At 35.2% G+C, this 17,959-nt stretch overlaps 1 protein-coding gene across 8 annotated transcripts in view; it reads left to right on the top strand.

The window, feature by feature from the left end:
* Nucleotides 1–17,621, top strand: part of LOC101892637 (calcium uniporter protein, mitochondrial) — a 266,622-nt gene extending 249,001 nt beyond the window's left edge. For all 8 annotated transcript variants that reach the window (XM_059131660.1, XM_005190005.4, XM_011296867.3 and 5 more), the window contains 5 exons: nucleotides 12,179–12,410; nucleotides 15,955–16,060; nucleotides 16,126–16,227; nucleotides 16,294–16,497; nucleotides 16,566–17,621. In XM_059131660.1, the coding sequence (XP_058987643.1) occupies nucleotides 12,179–12,410; nucleotides 15,955–16,060; nucleotides 16,126–16,227; nucleotides 16,294–16,497; nucleotides 16,566–16,877 (956 nt within the window). In that variant the 3' untranslated portion in view covers nucleotides 16,878–17,621. The remainder of the gene's footprint in view (nucleotides 1–12,178; nucleotides 12,411–15,954; nucleotides 16,061–16,125; nucleotides 16,228–16,293; nucleotides 16,498–16,565) is intronic.
* The last annotated feature ends 338 nt before the right edge of the window (nucleotides 17,622–17,959 follow it).

Genomic DNA, 17,959 nt, shown 5'->3' with positions numbered 1-17,959 from the left:
TATTTATTTTGTTGCTACCATTTTCAGTTTTTTGTGTTTCGTGTGTGTGTTATATCAACCCAAAATTTACAAAAAGTAGAAAACTTAGACGTAGACCATAATTGCGGTATGCTGACAATTTGCCATATTACAATTTATTTCCATTTACAGATAAATTGACTCCTGTCTTATGAAGTATTGACATCGATGTCGATGTTTATAAATTTGGGGATTTTGCGATAGTTTATGTGATGTCATGCAAAGCGTTTTAATTAGTTTTAATCTTAATTTAAATCTGCAATTAAAGATTAAAATCTGCATATAAATGAAAAAAAGTGCACCACATAAATTGAAAGGGAAATTAAGCTAAACAAAGTGAGCCAAAATCATTAAATGAGAAAATTAAAAGAAAGTGAAAAATGGTTTTATTTTTACAACATCCGAAATACGTTACAAACCAGCAAAAGCTTGGAAGCAGGGTAGCCCATTAAAATGTAATGTAAACCGACTACCTTCTGCATTACCAATGAAAATAATAGGTTATTCCAGTAAATGTCTTCAAAGCAAAAGAACTAACTTTTCTTATTACGAAGTAATGTTTAACGTCGGCACAGAGTGTGCGTAATCGACTACAAAACCTAAAATTGTTAGATCAAGACTTAGCGTCGACAAACGAAAAAATACATAAATAAATAAAATACGATAAGTTGTTGATCTGATGTAAAACTTTCAACAGCCTTTTATATTCTCATCAATGACACAATGTGTAGTGTGTTTAACTACAAATCACAAAAAATAGATTCTAAACATAAAACATATACTTTCTCAATCCCAGTGTGAAAAGAGTAAAAAGCAGTAAGTTCGGCCGAGTCGTTAACTATTCAGTTCAAATCTTAAAAATGCAGAACCGTTATATTGGGCTCTATACGTAAACGTTTATGTTCTTGGCAATTTTTGTAATAGCCATCATTGTATTCAACAGAATAATGTCGCAAAAATGTCACAATACCGAATATAGGAAGGTACCGATTTAGGGGGCTATACGAAGACGAAGACCTGCATAGACAATATTCTACCACAGGCTAAAGTACCTATTAGGAACTTCAAATATGAAATTTGGAACAATTCCTGAAAATAATATCGACAAAATCGCCAAAATACTGAATACAGGAAGGTACAGTTATATAGGGGATATACCTAAACATGGACCTATACAGGGTGAGATGAAAAAACTGCAACCAACCAGCCACTCGTTCGATAGCTGTTAAAATTTTTCCAGCGTACAAAAGCATTTTGGTGAGAATTTTCCAGAAAAAAAGTTATTCGTGATGGAATTCAAGCGTGATAGTGTGATTTCTTTATATTTGGCTGGAAAACCACAAGTGGCTATCGTTAGTGCACTCCAGCATTTAAATGTGAATAAATCTTTTGTGTCTCGCACCATCGCTCGTTACCACGATACTGGTAGCGTAGTCCGACGTTAATGAAGTGACGGAAGATAACAGCAACATCAGCTGAAATGGTTCGAAAAGTAAAGAAGCGACTTGATCGAAACCCACGTCGCAGTGGCCGAAAAATGGCTCGTGAGCTGAACATATCGCAATTTGCCATTCGGCAAATATTGAAAAATGAGCTCGGGATAAAGCCATTGATATTCCAAAAAGTGTAAGAACTTATACCGCATCAGAAAGAAAATAAACTCAAAAGAGCTAAAGAGTTGCTTCGCTTGATCGAGAATTGTAAATTGCCGAATTTGGTTTTCTCCGATGAGAAAACATTCGCCACAGTTGTCCAGCAGTTTGTAAACAAACAAAATGAACGTGTTTACTTGCCAAAGAGGTCAGCTGAAAATGTGCATCTTCGGTTGGCCACTAGATCTCAAGCGGCGGTCATGGTGATAGTGTGGGCCGCCATAACAGCCGATGGTCGCTCTCCGGTCGTATTAATCGACCGTGCCATCAGAATAAATGCCGAATATAATCGCGAAAATATTCTGGAGGGTGTGTTAAAGCCTTGGGCACGCAAACATTTTGGCCGCAGACCTTGGACATTCGATCGCACTCAGCACGCGTCCCTCAGGAATGGTTACAAAATGAATTTCTTCGCTTCATTTCCAGCGCACAATGACCACCTAAATCTCCGGATACCAACCCGTTGGACTGTTATGTCTGGAGTATTTTGGAAACCAAGGTTGGCACTAAAAAATACCAAAGTGTTGATCACCTCAAGCAAGCGCTCCGCCGGAAATGGGCCAAAATACCGCAGAGTAACATTCGTGGAGCGTGTGACGGTTTCTTTGGCCGACCAGGTGACCAAAGCTTAACTTATTCTAAAATTTAATTATATTTGGCATTTTGAATGTCTATTTGATCAAATTTAACGGGCAAAATAGATCACAACTCTTGTGTTAAATTATTTTGAATGCCTATCAGCACGACAGAGTTCGTAAATAAAGGACAAATGTCACCGGTCACAGACCAAAGGCAAAATTTTTAGACCTTAAGGGGCTTTCCGATATATTAATTTAAGTCAGTATTTACAGTTCATAATAAGTTCTACCACTGGTTGTATAACATTTTCTATATACGTTTACGTTCTTGGGTGGAATTGTTATATAACTCTACTGCCCAATTTCTGGTATTTTGAAAACTTTAACTGCACTCCAACCGATTTTATTGGCAAACCGATTTATTCGTTAAAAATGGATCTCGTTCGTATCAAGAATCCCGATATTTTTATTTATAACATTTTTTTACATCATATGGAAGTTTGGGTCTTTGGGATCTAATTTGTACGTTTTCATTTAAGGAGTATCCCTTTAATTTATATCACTTTTATTTACAATGTATTAACGATTATTAATTAACATTGTAACACAAGCTGTTCGATACAGATCCATGTTACGATATAGTAATCATAAGATATTTTGTATTTTGAGGGGTTTTAGTTAACAAGTTTCGAAAATCCCCAACAGCCTACATTCTGTATTCCCCAATGTGATCTTTGATTTTCTAATATTTAGTAAATATAAATACATTCGTACATTTACAGAGGCACATATGTACGTATGTAGCACGCCACAATAATTTCTATTGGCTTTTACTTACAACTCACTTAGATGTGCGTTGCCATACTTAGATAAACTGAGTGTGTCCGTAAGTCAGTCAGAATTGTAAATTCTGATTTGATGTGACATGCAAACATTATTCATCGTTCAGAACATAAGACAACTACTCTACGGATTACATTCAAATCCTTCGATGCTGCAGCTCTAAAGGCTTGTTCATGTTCGACTTGAGCAAAGATTCTATGCTAATGCCACAAAGAAAATTGATGTGTGAAAAGCCTTTCTAAGCACAATATCTTCACAACACAAATGATTTCACTAAATGAATGGAAGCACAGGACAGCTAAGTGATTTGATTTGATTTAAAGTGAAATTTGCAAAATTTTCTTTGTTTCTCTTTGAGACATGGTTGGTTGACTTTTGTAGCAATTATGGAATGGCAATTATAGAAATGCATACTTGGTAAGGCACAATTTTCAATCTTTGCTTTTTTGAGCGATTTTACTGTCAATTGAAATTTTGTTGCAAAGATGAGGAAAGACTGCAAAACAAAGATGCGTTTTTATACCCTCCACCATTCTATGGAGGGTATATTAGCTTTGTAAATCCGTTTGTAACTCGTCGAAATATTCATAATAGAATTCATAATTGAAAAGTATATATATTCTGGATCAGCGTAAAATTCTAAGACGATCTAGCGATGTCCGTCTGTCTGTTTGTTGTAATCAGTTCGTACCTCCCGATACTCGGTATTTTCATGATTTTGGCGACATTATTCATCGCAATTGTAACAAATTTCGTACTTTAAATTAGTAATGGGTGCTACAGCCTATGACAAAAAATTCCGTATGCGGGTCCACGTCTTCGTATACTCCCCATATAACGGTACCTCCCGATATCCGGTATTTTGATGATTTTAGCGGCGTTATTCACAGGAATCGTTTCAAGTTTGGTATTTGAAGTTTGTAATGGATACTAAAGCCTACGACAGAAAAATGTCTGTATAGGCCATCGTCTTCGTATTGTTTCCATATAACAGTATCTCCCGATATTCAATATTTTGATGATTTTAGCTACATTATTCACCGGAATTGTTTCAAAGTTGATATTTGAAGTTCATAATGGATACTACAGCCTACAGCAGAAAATTGTCTGTGCAGGACCATGTCTTCGTATATAACAGTACCTCCCGATATTCGGTATTTTGATGATTTCATCAACATTATTCACCGGAATTGTTTCAAAGTTGATATTTGAAGTTCATAATGGATACTACAGCCTAAAACAAACAAAATTGTCTGTGCAGGCCCACGTCTTCGTATAGCCCTCATATAACAGTACCTCCCGATAGCCGGTATTTGGATGATTTTAGCGACATTTTTCACCGCAATTGTAACAAATTTGGTATTTGAAGTTCATAATCGATACTATAGCCTATGCCAAAAAACTTCGTATGCAGGTCCACGTCTTCGTATAGCCCTCATATAACGGTACCTCCCGATAGCCGGTATTTTCATGATTTTAGCGACATAATTCACCGCATTTGTAACAAATTTGGTATTTGAAGTTCGTACTGGTACTACAGCCTATGACAAAAAATTTCGTAAGCAGGTCCACGTCTTCTTATAGTACTCCATATAACGGTTTTCATTTAATTTTTTGAAATATTTCAAGTTCCTTCCAAATGGTGGAGGGTATTAAAAGTTAGTTGCTTTTTTACTTGTTATAATTGAATGGGTCATATGCACTGTACATGATCTTCGAATTGAGATCTATAAAAAAATTATTTCCATCATATTACAAGGAATGATATTGTTAATTGCATTAAATTAAATAAAAGTCCAATTATTTAAAATAAACTCTTTAATTGCAACCCCTTTTTATTAGTTGTCACCTTTTTAGACATAGTTTTAAAAAGTAAATATATTTAACTTTATTATTTGCAATCTCGTATTTAATTTCTTCATAATTATGCCCTAATCGAGTTCGCCAAGAGCTATTTGTTTAATTATGTCTTATAAATTGCCAAATAGTGTTGTTAGTGCCAATGGCATCGTGCAATACTTTTATGAAATTTCATTTAGGTAAGGACAAAGTTTTTCATTACGATTTGTCATAAACGTAGCAAAGATATTCGAAAGAGCTCTGCTTTGTCTGCTACTCAATCTGGAAAGTAATTTTTATTCTACACCACTGAAAACTAAAATTTCGCTTGACAACACAAACAGAAATTTGAAGAATTTATACGCAAATAGTGTAATCTTAATCTGTTTGTATGTATGTGATTTATTATGCGTATATACAGAGTTAGTTACCTAACGCTTCGTATGACAAGACAATTATCGTTAATTTTCAAAAGCACAAATTTTGCCTTTGTGACGTGATCGTCCAGACAATGGAGAGAAAAATCATTGATAACATTTTAAAATTAAATTATTAACACCTCAAAAAAAGAGAAGGACAATCGGAATAACGGGTTTTCTACACGTTTTAACTTTGGAAGTACTTGTTGTCATTTAGAATCACAAAAAATTATTTCGAAGTAATTTTCTCTAATACGAAAACTTTTCTTGACAAAAAGAAAAAATAACAAGTCCAAAGTGTGAGTGGTTCATTTTTGTAAACAAAGTACAGGTCGCATCTATTGTCCGATCAAAAGGAAATTTTGAACAAATTTTTTGTTTAGTCAAAGAACGAATCCTACTGAGAGACAATCGGTCAAAGTTTAGATATAGCTCCCATATATATCTTCGTCCGATATAAATCTTATTGTGCACAAAATGTGTAAAATTAGTCCGAAAGGATGGAATTGGACATAAAACATACGTCCGAAATATGCGCTCCGTAATAATGTTGTTCGGGAAAATATATTAAATTTTGTTGAAAATCGGGTCAGTAATAGCTATTTACCTCCCACGTATAAAGGGTGAGATAAAAAAACTGCAACAAAGTAAAACGTCATAATTTTAATTTTTTTTAAATTTTATTGAATGAAATCAAACAATATCTGAAATAGTATCAAATTTTAGAATAAGTTAAGATTTGTTCGAATTGGTCACTATTGGCACGAATTATGGCCTTCAAACGGCCAATGATACTGTCACACGCTGCCCGAATGTTGCTCTGCGGTATTTTGGTCCATTCCAGGCGAAGCGCTTGCTTGAGGTGTTCGACACTTTGATATTTTTTAGTGCCAACCTTGCTTTCCAAAATACTCCAGACACAATAGTCAAACGGATTGGTATCCGGGGATTTTGGTGGCCATTGTGCGCTGAAAATGAAGCAAGGAACCTAATTTTGCAACCATTCTTGGGAGGCGCGTGCTGAGTGCGATGGTGCTGAGTCCTATTGGAATGTCCAAGGCGTGCCCAAGGCTTTAATACACCCTCCAGAATATTTTCGCGATAATATTCGGCATTCGACCATCGGCTGTTATGGCGACCCCCACACCATCACCATGGGTGGCGCTTGAGTTCTGGTGGCCAACCGAAGGTGCACATTTTCAGCTGACCTCTTTGGCAAGTAAACACGATAATTTTGTTTGTTTACAAACTGCTGGACAACGAATGTTTTCTCATCGGAGAAAATCAAATTCGACAGTTCACCGCTTTCGGCCAAGCGAAGCAACTCTTTAGCTCTTTAGAGTCTATTTTCTTTCTGTTGTGGTGTAAGTTCTTGCTTTTTTTTTTTTGGAATTTCAATGCCGAATGGAATATTGCGATCAAGTCGCTTCTTTACTTTTCGAACCATTTCTGCTGATGTTGCTATTTTCTTCCGTCCACTTCCTTGACGTCGGGCTACGCTACAATTATCACGGTAACGAGGAATAGTACGAGACACAAAAGATTTATTCACATTTAAATGCTGGAGTGCTCTAACGATAGCCACTTGTGGTTTTCCAGCCAAATATATAAAGAAATCACACTATTACGCTTGAATTCCATCACGAATAACTCTTTTTTTCTGGAAAATTCTAACCAAAATGCTTTTGTACGCTTGTAAACAATATAATGAGCTGTCACTGGAATAATTTTTACAGCTGTCGAACGAGTGGGTTTGGAAATGACAGCAGTCTGAAGTTGGTTGCAGTTTTTTCATCTCACCCTGTACAAACATTTTTGCTAACACAAGATTTGTTGTGAAGATGATATATATCTGCGAACCCCTTCTGGTACCTTGCCCACAAAGAGTAACAATTTTCAATAATTTTATCTGTCATAACTTGCGAATCAAGTCAGCGATTCTTTACATCTTGCTATATCTGAATATTTCTCTCAACCAGAAATCTGTGATGAATATGGTATTAGATGAAGTATACAAATGGGACACTTCGGGCGACTACATCTGGTAACATTTTGTAAAAATTATCACATGTTTCATGTAAAGTTAATAAAGTAGTTAATATAGTCAAAACCTGGCACGTCACAATGTTTATATCATATTTATTTAGGTCCGATACGAAATGGACAATATTGGCCCATTCCTTATGGACCTACTCCATAGAGGGTCGACAATTTGAATAATCATAACAGAAGTCAAAATATATTTTAATAATAGAAAATTGGCTGAGGGTATACATCTGTCGGCAATAACCAATTGATACTGTTTGACTTGTTAATACTTTTTTTTGTCTATTTCAAGCTTTATTAATTAATGAAAGCCGAATGGTGTTAATTTTAATACCAGCTTAGCACTTCTTTTTTTACTACTTGCCGACTTTATAAAATTTAAATTCAAAAGATTTTCTTACTCGTGTGTGTGTGCGTGTGTATATAACTGTTATCTCTACATATTTCATAGATGTACGATAGGCAACATATTATCACACTGTGTTCGGAATTTCTGTTTCTCGGCTTTTACATGCGTTTTGGTGTTTTTGAGATTTATGGAAAAATATTTCACTGTGACAAACACGTTCAGCCTTGGGCTTGGAATTTTCACAAAAGCAGCGAATAGTTAGCACTGGAATTTTGATTCACATCCCTTTGGCACCCGCTCTTTTTAATTCACAATGATATCCTCATACATAAAATTAGCGCAACACAATTTCACATTATTTTTTTCACTACAAACTACTAGATCCTTTATGCGTGTTGCAGCTTCACATGCATACATATATAAATTACTGTGCGTATGTGTGTTATCTGAGCATGTGCATATGCAGGCAGGTATTTCGCTTTTTATTTGAATAACTAATAGCGTTGATGTTTATACAGATGCTGCGTTCATTGTTTTTCCAAAATTCAAACGCACCATGTACCGTTGGATATGTTTTCCCGTGTGTCCCGAAATAACCGACTGACTGAATGACTGACTATTTAGCTAACGACAAGAAGACGTCTGTAAACGCGAAAATCTGAAAGTTAACTGAAAAACTAAAATGGTATCAAACAAATTTTTCCGTTGAATCATCGCCCAATAGGCCAGGCTGGCGGCCGTATTAGTGGCGCTAATGGAACTCCTCAATGCCGGTGTTGATGACGGCGGTGGTGGTGGTGGCGGTGTATATTCGAAGCAATAAAAATCAAAGAAACAAAAACCTTAAGCATTTTATAGTAATAAACAGAAAAAACGCACACACAAACAAATAAAATGAAACTGCATGAAAATAATAATTACTCCAAATACGAAAGCTAGACGAAGATTTTGACTTGGTGGACTTCAGATGCACTAAACCATTTTCGTTGCACCCAGAGAACAATAATCTGAAGAAGAAAATGTGTTAGTACCACATTCAACAAGCCCCATCAATTTCCATTCGCCACACATGGCTGAGTGTGTGTGTACTACATATTCTACCAGCCGGCCAGTCAGTTAGTCAAGCATTCAGTCAGTCAGTTTGTCTGTCTGTCAGTTAGTCAGGCAGCTTACTCACAAAAACACCTTCTTCAGTTACGCCAAGTTGCAGAAGCTGAAATTAGAAACGACATTTAACTACTTACCCACATACCCACATGGCAAAGCGTTGTAGCTAGCTAGCTATCTAGCTATTCGCCACCAACAAGGCAAGCGAACAGCAAAGTCAAAGCCATTCACTTGCCAGCAAAGCCCACAGACATGCGAATTTTTGTACTCGGCAGAGGAGCAATTAAAGAAATTTAATTTTCAAAGTCAAAACCTTAATCAAAATTTGTAATTTAAGGAGCGAAGAGAAGAGGGGCTCTTTGCAGACATGGGCTATACTTCATTAAGCTTGTAAATTGCAAAAAAAAAATGTATAAAAAAGGGGTTTGTTTTTGCTTTGAAACAACAACTGCAAACCCAAAGCTATAGAAACAATTTTCTATTTTATTGGTCAACAATCTTGAAAAACAACTGCCATAAAAATATCTGTGTGTAAGAATAAGGTTAATTTAATAAATAATAGATAGGCCATTTAAAAATCGTTAAATGTCTATGTTTAGCAATTTTCGTCAATTTTAATATTAGTTGCGACTAGGGGCTGGATTCTTGTTCTATGAAAATATGAAATGAAAAATATTTTCTTTATAAATTTTTTCATTTCTTCCCTTTATAAAAGTTTTCATTTCACATTTTCACAGAACAAGAATTGAGGCCCAGGTTTGCAAAGTCGTAGTCGAAGAGTTGGAGTCGAGTAATTTAGCTGGAGTGAAGAAAAATACTTGTCTTCATCTTGGGTGTATATATATATGTATATATCATTTGATAGGTCCAAAACGTGCCTCATCGAAATAACGGTTTTAGACCCTAAGTCTCTTTGGAACAAATCCATTTTAAGACTCTTGGCGTCTGTCCGGCTAGTGCAAGGGAAAAAAGTTTAAAATTTTCAAAAAAACGAATATTCTATTGCACAGAGAGAGAAAGGTAATGCGATTTTGATCCAACTTTGCAAATTCTAATATTTTCATTAGTGCTAGGTCAGGTAAGTTAATTGACAATATCAATACACTTCATCAAGTATCTCCTTCCCAAAGAATCAAATTGTTGAATAATTATACCTTATAAAATGAGATGTAAGAGTTCGATTGTCTTCAAATTACAAACATCACATTTTTTTATTGACCCTAAGTCTGGTGTAAAGATGGAATATATCGGTCCACTCCTTCAGGTACCTCCCCTCAAATGGTCAAAATGTTGAATATCTCTGAAGATCCAATTCTTAAAGACTCAATCTCATCTCAATATTTCTATCAACACAAAATCTGTTATAAAGATAGTAGAGGTCGAACAATTCCTTCTGGTACCTCCCCCACAAAGGGTCAACGTTTTGAATAACCAAATATATTATAAAATCCGAAATAACCATCCGGTTATCTTCATATTTTGCATATCCCATTATTTCTACTAACAAAATATATGCTCTGAAGATGGAATATATCGGCCCGCGGCTGTTGTGAAGATGATATACAGGGTGAGATGAAAAAACTGCAACCTCCGATGAGAAAACATTCGTTGTCCAGCAGTTCGTTTACTTGCCAAATGGTCGTGTTTTCATGCCATAGAGGTCAGCTGAAAATGTGCACCTTCGGTTGGCCACCAGAACTCAACAGCCGGACATGGTGATGGTGTGGTCCGCCATAACAGCAGATGGTCGCTCTCTGCTCGTATTAGTCGGTCATGGCATCAGAATAAATGCCAAATAACATCGCGAAAATATTCTGTAGGGTGAATTAAAGCCTTGGGCACGCAAACATTTTGGCAGACCTTGAACATTCCAACAGGACTCAACACCATCGCACTCAGCACGCGCCACCCAAGAATAGTTACAAAATGAGGTTCCTCGCTTCATTTCCACCTCAAGCAAGCGCTTCGCCGGGAATGGACCAAAATTTGGGCAGCAACATTTGGGCAGCGTGTGACGGTTTTATTGTTCGTTCGAAGGCCATAATTCGTGCCAAAGGTGACCAATTCGAACAAATCTAAATTTATTCTAAAATTTGATGCTATTTCCGACATTTTTTGCTTTCATTCATTAAAATTAAAAAAAAAAATTAAAAATGTATCTCACCCTGTAGAACCAGTAAAGAAAAGTCAAAAGCAGCCGACGTTTATATTGGGAATTTATTTGAAGTACATAGTTCATATGAACCATGATCATTTTTGAATGAAAGAATAATTTAAGTTCAGCATGTCCCAGTAGTCGGCACTTTTTATTTTTAAGCCCAAATAAATGAAACTATTATGACTAAATGTATTTTGTTTACTTCAAATATATTGTCTGCTATCTTTGTGTACAATTTCGCTAAGAAAAGATGATTTTTTCTAATAAAAATTAAATTTTTGTCTGTGAAGGTCCTCAACAATCCATATTCTTAAGAAAAGTACAATAAAGACGTCGAATCAGTTTAACTAAACAAAAATATTATATTTTAATGAATTGATTTATTATTATTATTAATTATTCTTACGAAAAAATTGGTATGCCGACTGTTGGAACATGCCATACCGACAATTAGCAAGTGGTGCCGACTACTGGCAAAAAAGCATTGTTTTAATAAAACTACAAATTTGTGAAATTTAATAAAAAGTTATTAAAACTTTATCTATTATTGCAAAAACTATACAAAATTTCGAATCTGAATAAATTAACTTTGTAATAATTGAAAAGTTCCACTCAGAATGGTGAGCGATTTAAAACGCGAAAATCCTAAAAGTGCCGACTACTGGTACACTTACCCCATATGTTTTAATTTTTTTCAGTTATAGCTTTATCAAATTTCATTAAACATGAAATCGGATGAAAACAAATATATGGGAGCTATATCCAAATCTGAACCGATCTCCAAACAAATTAGCAGATATATTTCTATGCTGTACCTGATAGCTGACATCAAATATTGTTGACATATTGTGCATATGTCTAAGAAAAATTTTGTTTGCTAAATTTGGGTACTTGTGTTTCCTTATTTATATCTTCGAGATCTGCTGAGCTAAATCAAAGTTTGTGCTATGTGGGATGCTCTTTCAAAATAGTCTATTCAAAGACTTCTTCTATACCATTTTTTGGTAGTATTATCAAAGGATATATTTACATAATGTCATGATATATGCTATGTCTGCGTTTAGCGCATTGTTTCAATAATTCTTCATCCTTCAAAGGAAATTAATTTTTAATATTTATACATTTTTATTAATTACATTTTAATTTTTCTACCTTTTCGTTTTTTTCAGGAGACGTATCCGTCGAATATATTCATGGCTTGCCACATCTTACCATACCTCTTCCCAGCAGAAACGAAAAATGCCGTTTTGCACTTAAACCTGTCTCACATCGTGTCGGAGATTTAATCGATATGCTGAAAACCGAAGATCGGGGCATTGATCGTGCAACGATACTGAATCAGTCAGGTGTTAGAATAGCATCAACGTGTAACATAGAAAGTCTCATGGATGAACCTTTTTGGTGAGTAAATAATTTCAAATCAATTAAAATAAACAATTATAATAAATTTAAGTGGAAGGTTTGATTGAGTTATTCATCAATAAGATATTCAGATTCTCCTTGTTTTCGGCAGTAATAAGCGATAATTTTATTGGATATATTATTTGTCATCAAATCATGTTGAAAAATCTTCATTTTAGATGCCGCATAAGGGAATAGATTTCAGATTTGCTACCATTGTACTGTCCTCTTTAAGTTTAGTTCAGTAGCAGCTTAGATCAAGTTAGTATAGGCCCCATATAACGGTGTTCCCTCATTTTAACCTTTAACTTCTGAGGTTTTATAACGTGGTGGTAAATTTTACCCCTCTAAATATTACAGAAAAAAAAACTTTGTGAAAAATTTTATTTGATAATAATTTGTTTTTTAAAAGTAAGCTTGTATATTTTAAATTACAATAAGTAAAAAAACAAAAACATTTTTTTATGTAAACAAAATTTTTGTTCATTGTAATAGAATAGAGAATTTCAAGAAAATGTGAAGGGAGGGTAAAATTTACCACCACCTCAGAAGTTAAAGGTTAAGAATTTCGACGACTTGCGGCACACTTTTCAACGGAATTGTCTGGATTTTAGTATTTGAAGGTTGTTACGGCTTCCTAACCACCTTGGAAAAGAACTATATAATTATAGGCAGGGCTAGCCAAACACTAACAACACAAAAGCCTTCATGGTGTATGTTTCATAGGCATGAACATCGAAAGAGTAACTCTCCCTCTCTCGGTAAACATTGTGAGTGTTAATTATATGCGAAATTGAAAACCATGAAATCGAGCGACCGGACCTCCTACTTCATTGAAAGCTGAAAAGGAACTGACTGTTTGTTAAGAAAATTTTTTGTTGAAGGTGTTTTGCCTAACCCTGATATAAATAGGTCCACATTGTGATATATCTCCCATATAACGGTACCACTCTTTATTCGGTATTCTGATGAATTTCCCAATTTGTTTTTTTAAGAAACTGCCTTAAAAAAAAACTTTTTGATATAGGTCCGCATATTGACTTTGTATATATTGTGGTGGTGGGTATCAAACGTTCGGCCTGATCGAACATAGTTCTTTTTTACTTCTTTCATTGTAATATTACTCTGTCTGACTTTTCTGCTCACTACCACTTTTTAACAATGGGGAGTGACATGAAGGCTGATTAATGACAGACGCCGATAAATTCCAGATTTATAATATTTTTACACCCTCCATCATACGTAGTATGAAGGGTAAATTAAGTTTACCATTCCTTTTGTAACTCCATGAAATAAGTATTTCAAAGCCCAAAATGTGCATATATTCTGAATCTTTGGAAATCCTGAGGTGCATTTTAAGTCCATAGAATTTTTGATATTGAAAGTTGACCACATAGGTCCACATTATGATATAGCCCATATAGTCATACGGAAGCAAAATTTGCTGTAAAATTGCAGTTTGTGTTCCCTATATGCAAATCCAAGTTCAGGTATAGTGTAACTGTGCCTTTCTTTATATTCTCGAATTCGGTACTTGGAGTTCGAAATGAAAATTGCTTATACAAGTCCATGTAGAGTGTGAGATGAAAAAACTGCAACCAACTTCAGACTGCTGTTATTTCTAAGCCACTCGTCCGACAGCTGTTGAAATTATTCCAGTGACAGCTGATTATTTTGTTTACAAGCGTACAAAAGCATTTTGGTGAGAATTTTCCAGAAAAAAAGTTATTCGTGATGGAATTCAAGCGTGATAGTGTGATTTCTTTATATTTGGCTGGAAAACCACAAGTGACTATCGTTAGAGCACTCCAGCATTTAAATGTGAATGAATCTTTTGTTTCTCGTACCATCGCTCGTTACCGTGATACTGATAGCGTAGCCCGATGTCAAGGAAGTGGACTGAAGAAAACGGGTTGTGAGCCGAACTTATCGCAATATTCCATTCGGCAAATAATGAAAAATGAGCTCGGTGCAAAGTCATTGAAATTCAAAAAAGTGCAAGAACTTACACCGCTACTGAAAGAAAATAGCCTCAAAAAAGGTACAGAGTTGCTTCGCTTGGCCGAAAGTGGTGAACTACCGAATTTGGTTTTCTCCGATGAGAAAACATTCGTTGCCCAGCAGTTTGTAAACAAACAAAATTATTGTGTTTACTTGCCAAAGAGGTCAGCTGAAAATGTCCACCTTCGGTTGCCCACTAGAACTCAAGCGTCGGCGATGGTGATGGTGTGGGTCGCCATAACAGCCGATGGTCGCTCTGCGCTCGCGAAATTATTCTGGAGGGTTTATTGAAGCCTTGGACACGCAAACATTTTGGCCGCAGACCTTGGACATTCCAACAGGACTCAGCACCATCGAACTCAGCACGCGCCACACAAGAATGGTTACAAAATGAGGTTTCTCGCTTCATTGCACAGAGCCCAATGGCCACCAAAATCTACGGATACCAATCTGTTGGACTATTGTGTCTGGAGTATTTTTGGAAAGAAAGTGTCGATCACCTCAAGCAAGCGCTTCGCCGGGATAGACCAATATGCTGCAGACCAACATTCGGTCAGCGTGTGACGGTTTTGATGCTATTTCCGACATTTTGTGCTTTCATTCAATAAATTAAAAAAATGTAAAAATTATGGCGTTTGACTTTGTTGCAGTTTTTTTTTATCTCACCCTGTATATGCGAGTTATAGCTACGTATATCTGAACCGCTTTCCACCAAATTTGGCATACTTGTTTCATGTAAGTCCATTCAATTTGGACTAATATAATACAAATGGCGCACAATTAAAGGCAAATCGGACGAAGATATATATGGAAGCTATATCTAAATTTTGACCGATTATCTCCAATTTCAAACAAATGATTTGTGCAAAATTTCATCTTGATCCGGAATAAGTGTAACCTGTACTTTGCTTACAAAAGCATGCATAAATCGAATCAGAATGCGATTCTATGCAGATCAGCAAAAGTAACTATGGGTCTATCTCGCTTCCTTCTCAATTTTACAAACAAATGCACAAAGACATAATACCCTGACCACAGTTTGGTGTAAGGTATAAAAATTATCTATCAAAGTCGAAATTTTTGTATGGTCCCATACAATAGCATGTCTCAAACTGAGTATTTGGAGTTCGTAAAAGGCATCACCTTCTCTGGCAGATAATTAGCTATAGAGATCCACGTTTTTATATAGCCCCATATAACTGTAAAACATGATATTCCATTTTTTTTTTAAATTTTGTCAACGAGTTATTGTTTGCATTTTGCATGTTTCTAGCCAATGGTGGAGGGCATTTTTTACTTGTTTTTCATTATCTTTGTACATTACCGACCATCGGACAAAATTTTGAACGTTAGTTTACATAATGTCCAAGCAGATTTCACTTTGCACATCAAATTATATGCAAACAAAAAAGAAAACATAATATTTGGAAAATATGTTGAGGGTATGCATATGTCGGCAAACCGATTGATACTTTCTAACTTCTTAAACTTATGATTAGCATTGATGATTTAGCTCTAAAAAACCCCTATTTTTTCTTTTTAGGATACACATCAATGACCAGAAATACAAAGTTGTGCCACCAAAACGGGAAAGGGTGCAACTTGAAGATCTAAAAAAACTGGGAGATGTCAAAGCCTTAGTAGCCCAGGTAAAAGTCAATCCACTTTACTTTTAACCTCATGACGGTAACGTTTTCTATTAATTTTCCCTTAGCTATACGAAGCCTTGCATGTGGGTGAATATCACATAGAAAAGGAACAAGAATTGAATACAAAACTTGAAGACTTAAAATATCAATTGGCTCCTTTGGAAAGGGTAAGCATGAACAAGGAAAATATGGATCCAATCCTCGTCTAATCTATTTTCCGTTTCAAATTGCAGCAAAAAAGCGAACTTAGTGCCCAGGCGGAACGAAAAACCAATATTATGACATGGGTTGGCTTGGGTCTGATGTCGGTGCAATTTGGTATTTTGGCACGCCTTACGTGGTGGGAATACTCTTGGGACATTATGGAACCTGTTACATATTTCGTTACCTATGGCACGGCCATGGCCATGTATGCCTACTACTGTGTAACAAAAACGGTAAGGATACTCCCGATGTCAAGTTACATGGTTACAATTGATCATGTGGTTGTAAAATTTATTTCCAGGAATACAATATACCCGAAGTGAAAGACCGCCACTACCTCCTGACCCTGTACAAACGTGCCAAAAAGAGGAACTTCGATGTGGAGACCTACAATTCGCTGAGACGCCAAATCGCTGAAATTGAATATGACTTACGTCGCTTGCGCGATCCTCTGAACTTGCAACTGCCACCTCATGTCGACCGTTCTCAAGAGAAGCCTCCACTAAACCCTGGCCAGCATGCGGCTATCACCGCCAAATCCACTGACATCTCAAGTTCCAATGTAGTGAAGAAATCTGGCTTCAAAATACCCTTTTTGGACTCGAAAAACTAAATGATGCCATTTGACAACCCCAGCAATAGGAAATTTCACGATGACAATGAATGATGTATAAATCGACATTCATACATACCCAGACACACTCACACACAACTTAAAAAGCATTTTCATTTAATCTAATTCTACGTTGGTACTTTGTTTCGTGGTTCTCCGGACCGGACCCATACCTCATTCGAAATGCTGTGCTTTTACAACCATTTTACTTAAATTACCTAAAAAATATATTTTTTTTCGTTTTTAACTAACACTAGCAAAAGAATAACTGTATTGAAAATCCGTTCTATGTTGCATTGTACAGTTTGTTTAAAAAAAAAAAAAACTTTAACTTTGAAAATGAACCATTTTCGCACTTGCACCCTATGATATTTTGATTATTTTCTGTTTGGATTTTTTTTTATTTTTTGTATTCCCATTTCACGTTAAGTATTTATTTTGCTTAATTCATTTTTTAAGTTTTAAGTTAGAAAATTTGTGCTTATTTTAATGTTAGGATCACCAATCGGACAATATTTGGAAATGAGGGATATTTTTTTTTCGAAAATATTGATTTGTTCATTTCCATTAGCTAATTTGTATTTTTATTTGTGTAATTTTATTTTTTAGTTTTGCCAATATATACATACTTTTAAATTTCCCTTTATTGCAATCATGTAATTGTGAAACATTTTAATTTTATTTTAAGTGCATAGCGTGTTTCAAATCTATATTAAAATTAATAAAAAGTTATTATTTTATGTATTTTTTTTTTTGTGTTTTTTAATATTTTTTTCTTTTATCTGATTGAGATTTATCAAAGTGCTTAGTTTTTTTTTTATTAAGCATATTACAAGGTAAACATCAAAGTCATCTTAGTAAATTATCATTGGAACTCTAAAAAAATGAAGGAGGTAGAAGGCGACGGCTATTCTAATTGATAATGTCAGAAAACGACATATTTTAACCAACGTGAACCAAACTAAGGTTTGTATTGAAATATGGTACATTGTGACCTTAAATCGATACTTAAATTATAAAGAAAGGAAATTATTTTTTCTAATCAATTTTATTTGGCTTTGGTTCCCATTTCCATAAAAACG

Source organism: Musca domestica, unplaced genomic scaffold (assembly GCF_030504385.1).
Source record: "Musca domestica strain aabys unplaced genomic scaffold, Musca_domestica.polishedcontigs.V.1.1 9, whole genome shotgun sequence".
NCBI classification, from domain to species: Eukaryota; Metazoa; Arthropoda; class Insecta; order Diptera; family Muscidae; genus Musca; species Musca domestica.
The sequence above is the reverse complement of the archived record's forward strand: the minus strand, read 5'-3'. Positions and strand labels throughout refer to the sequence as shown.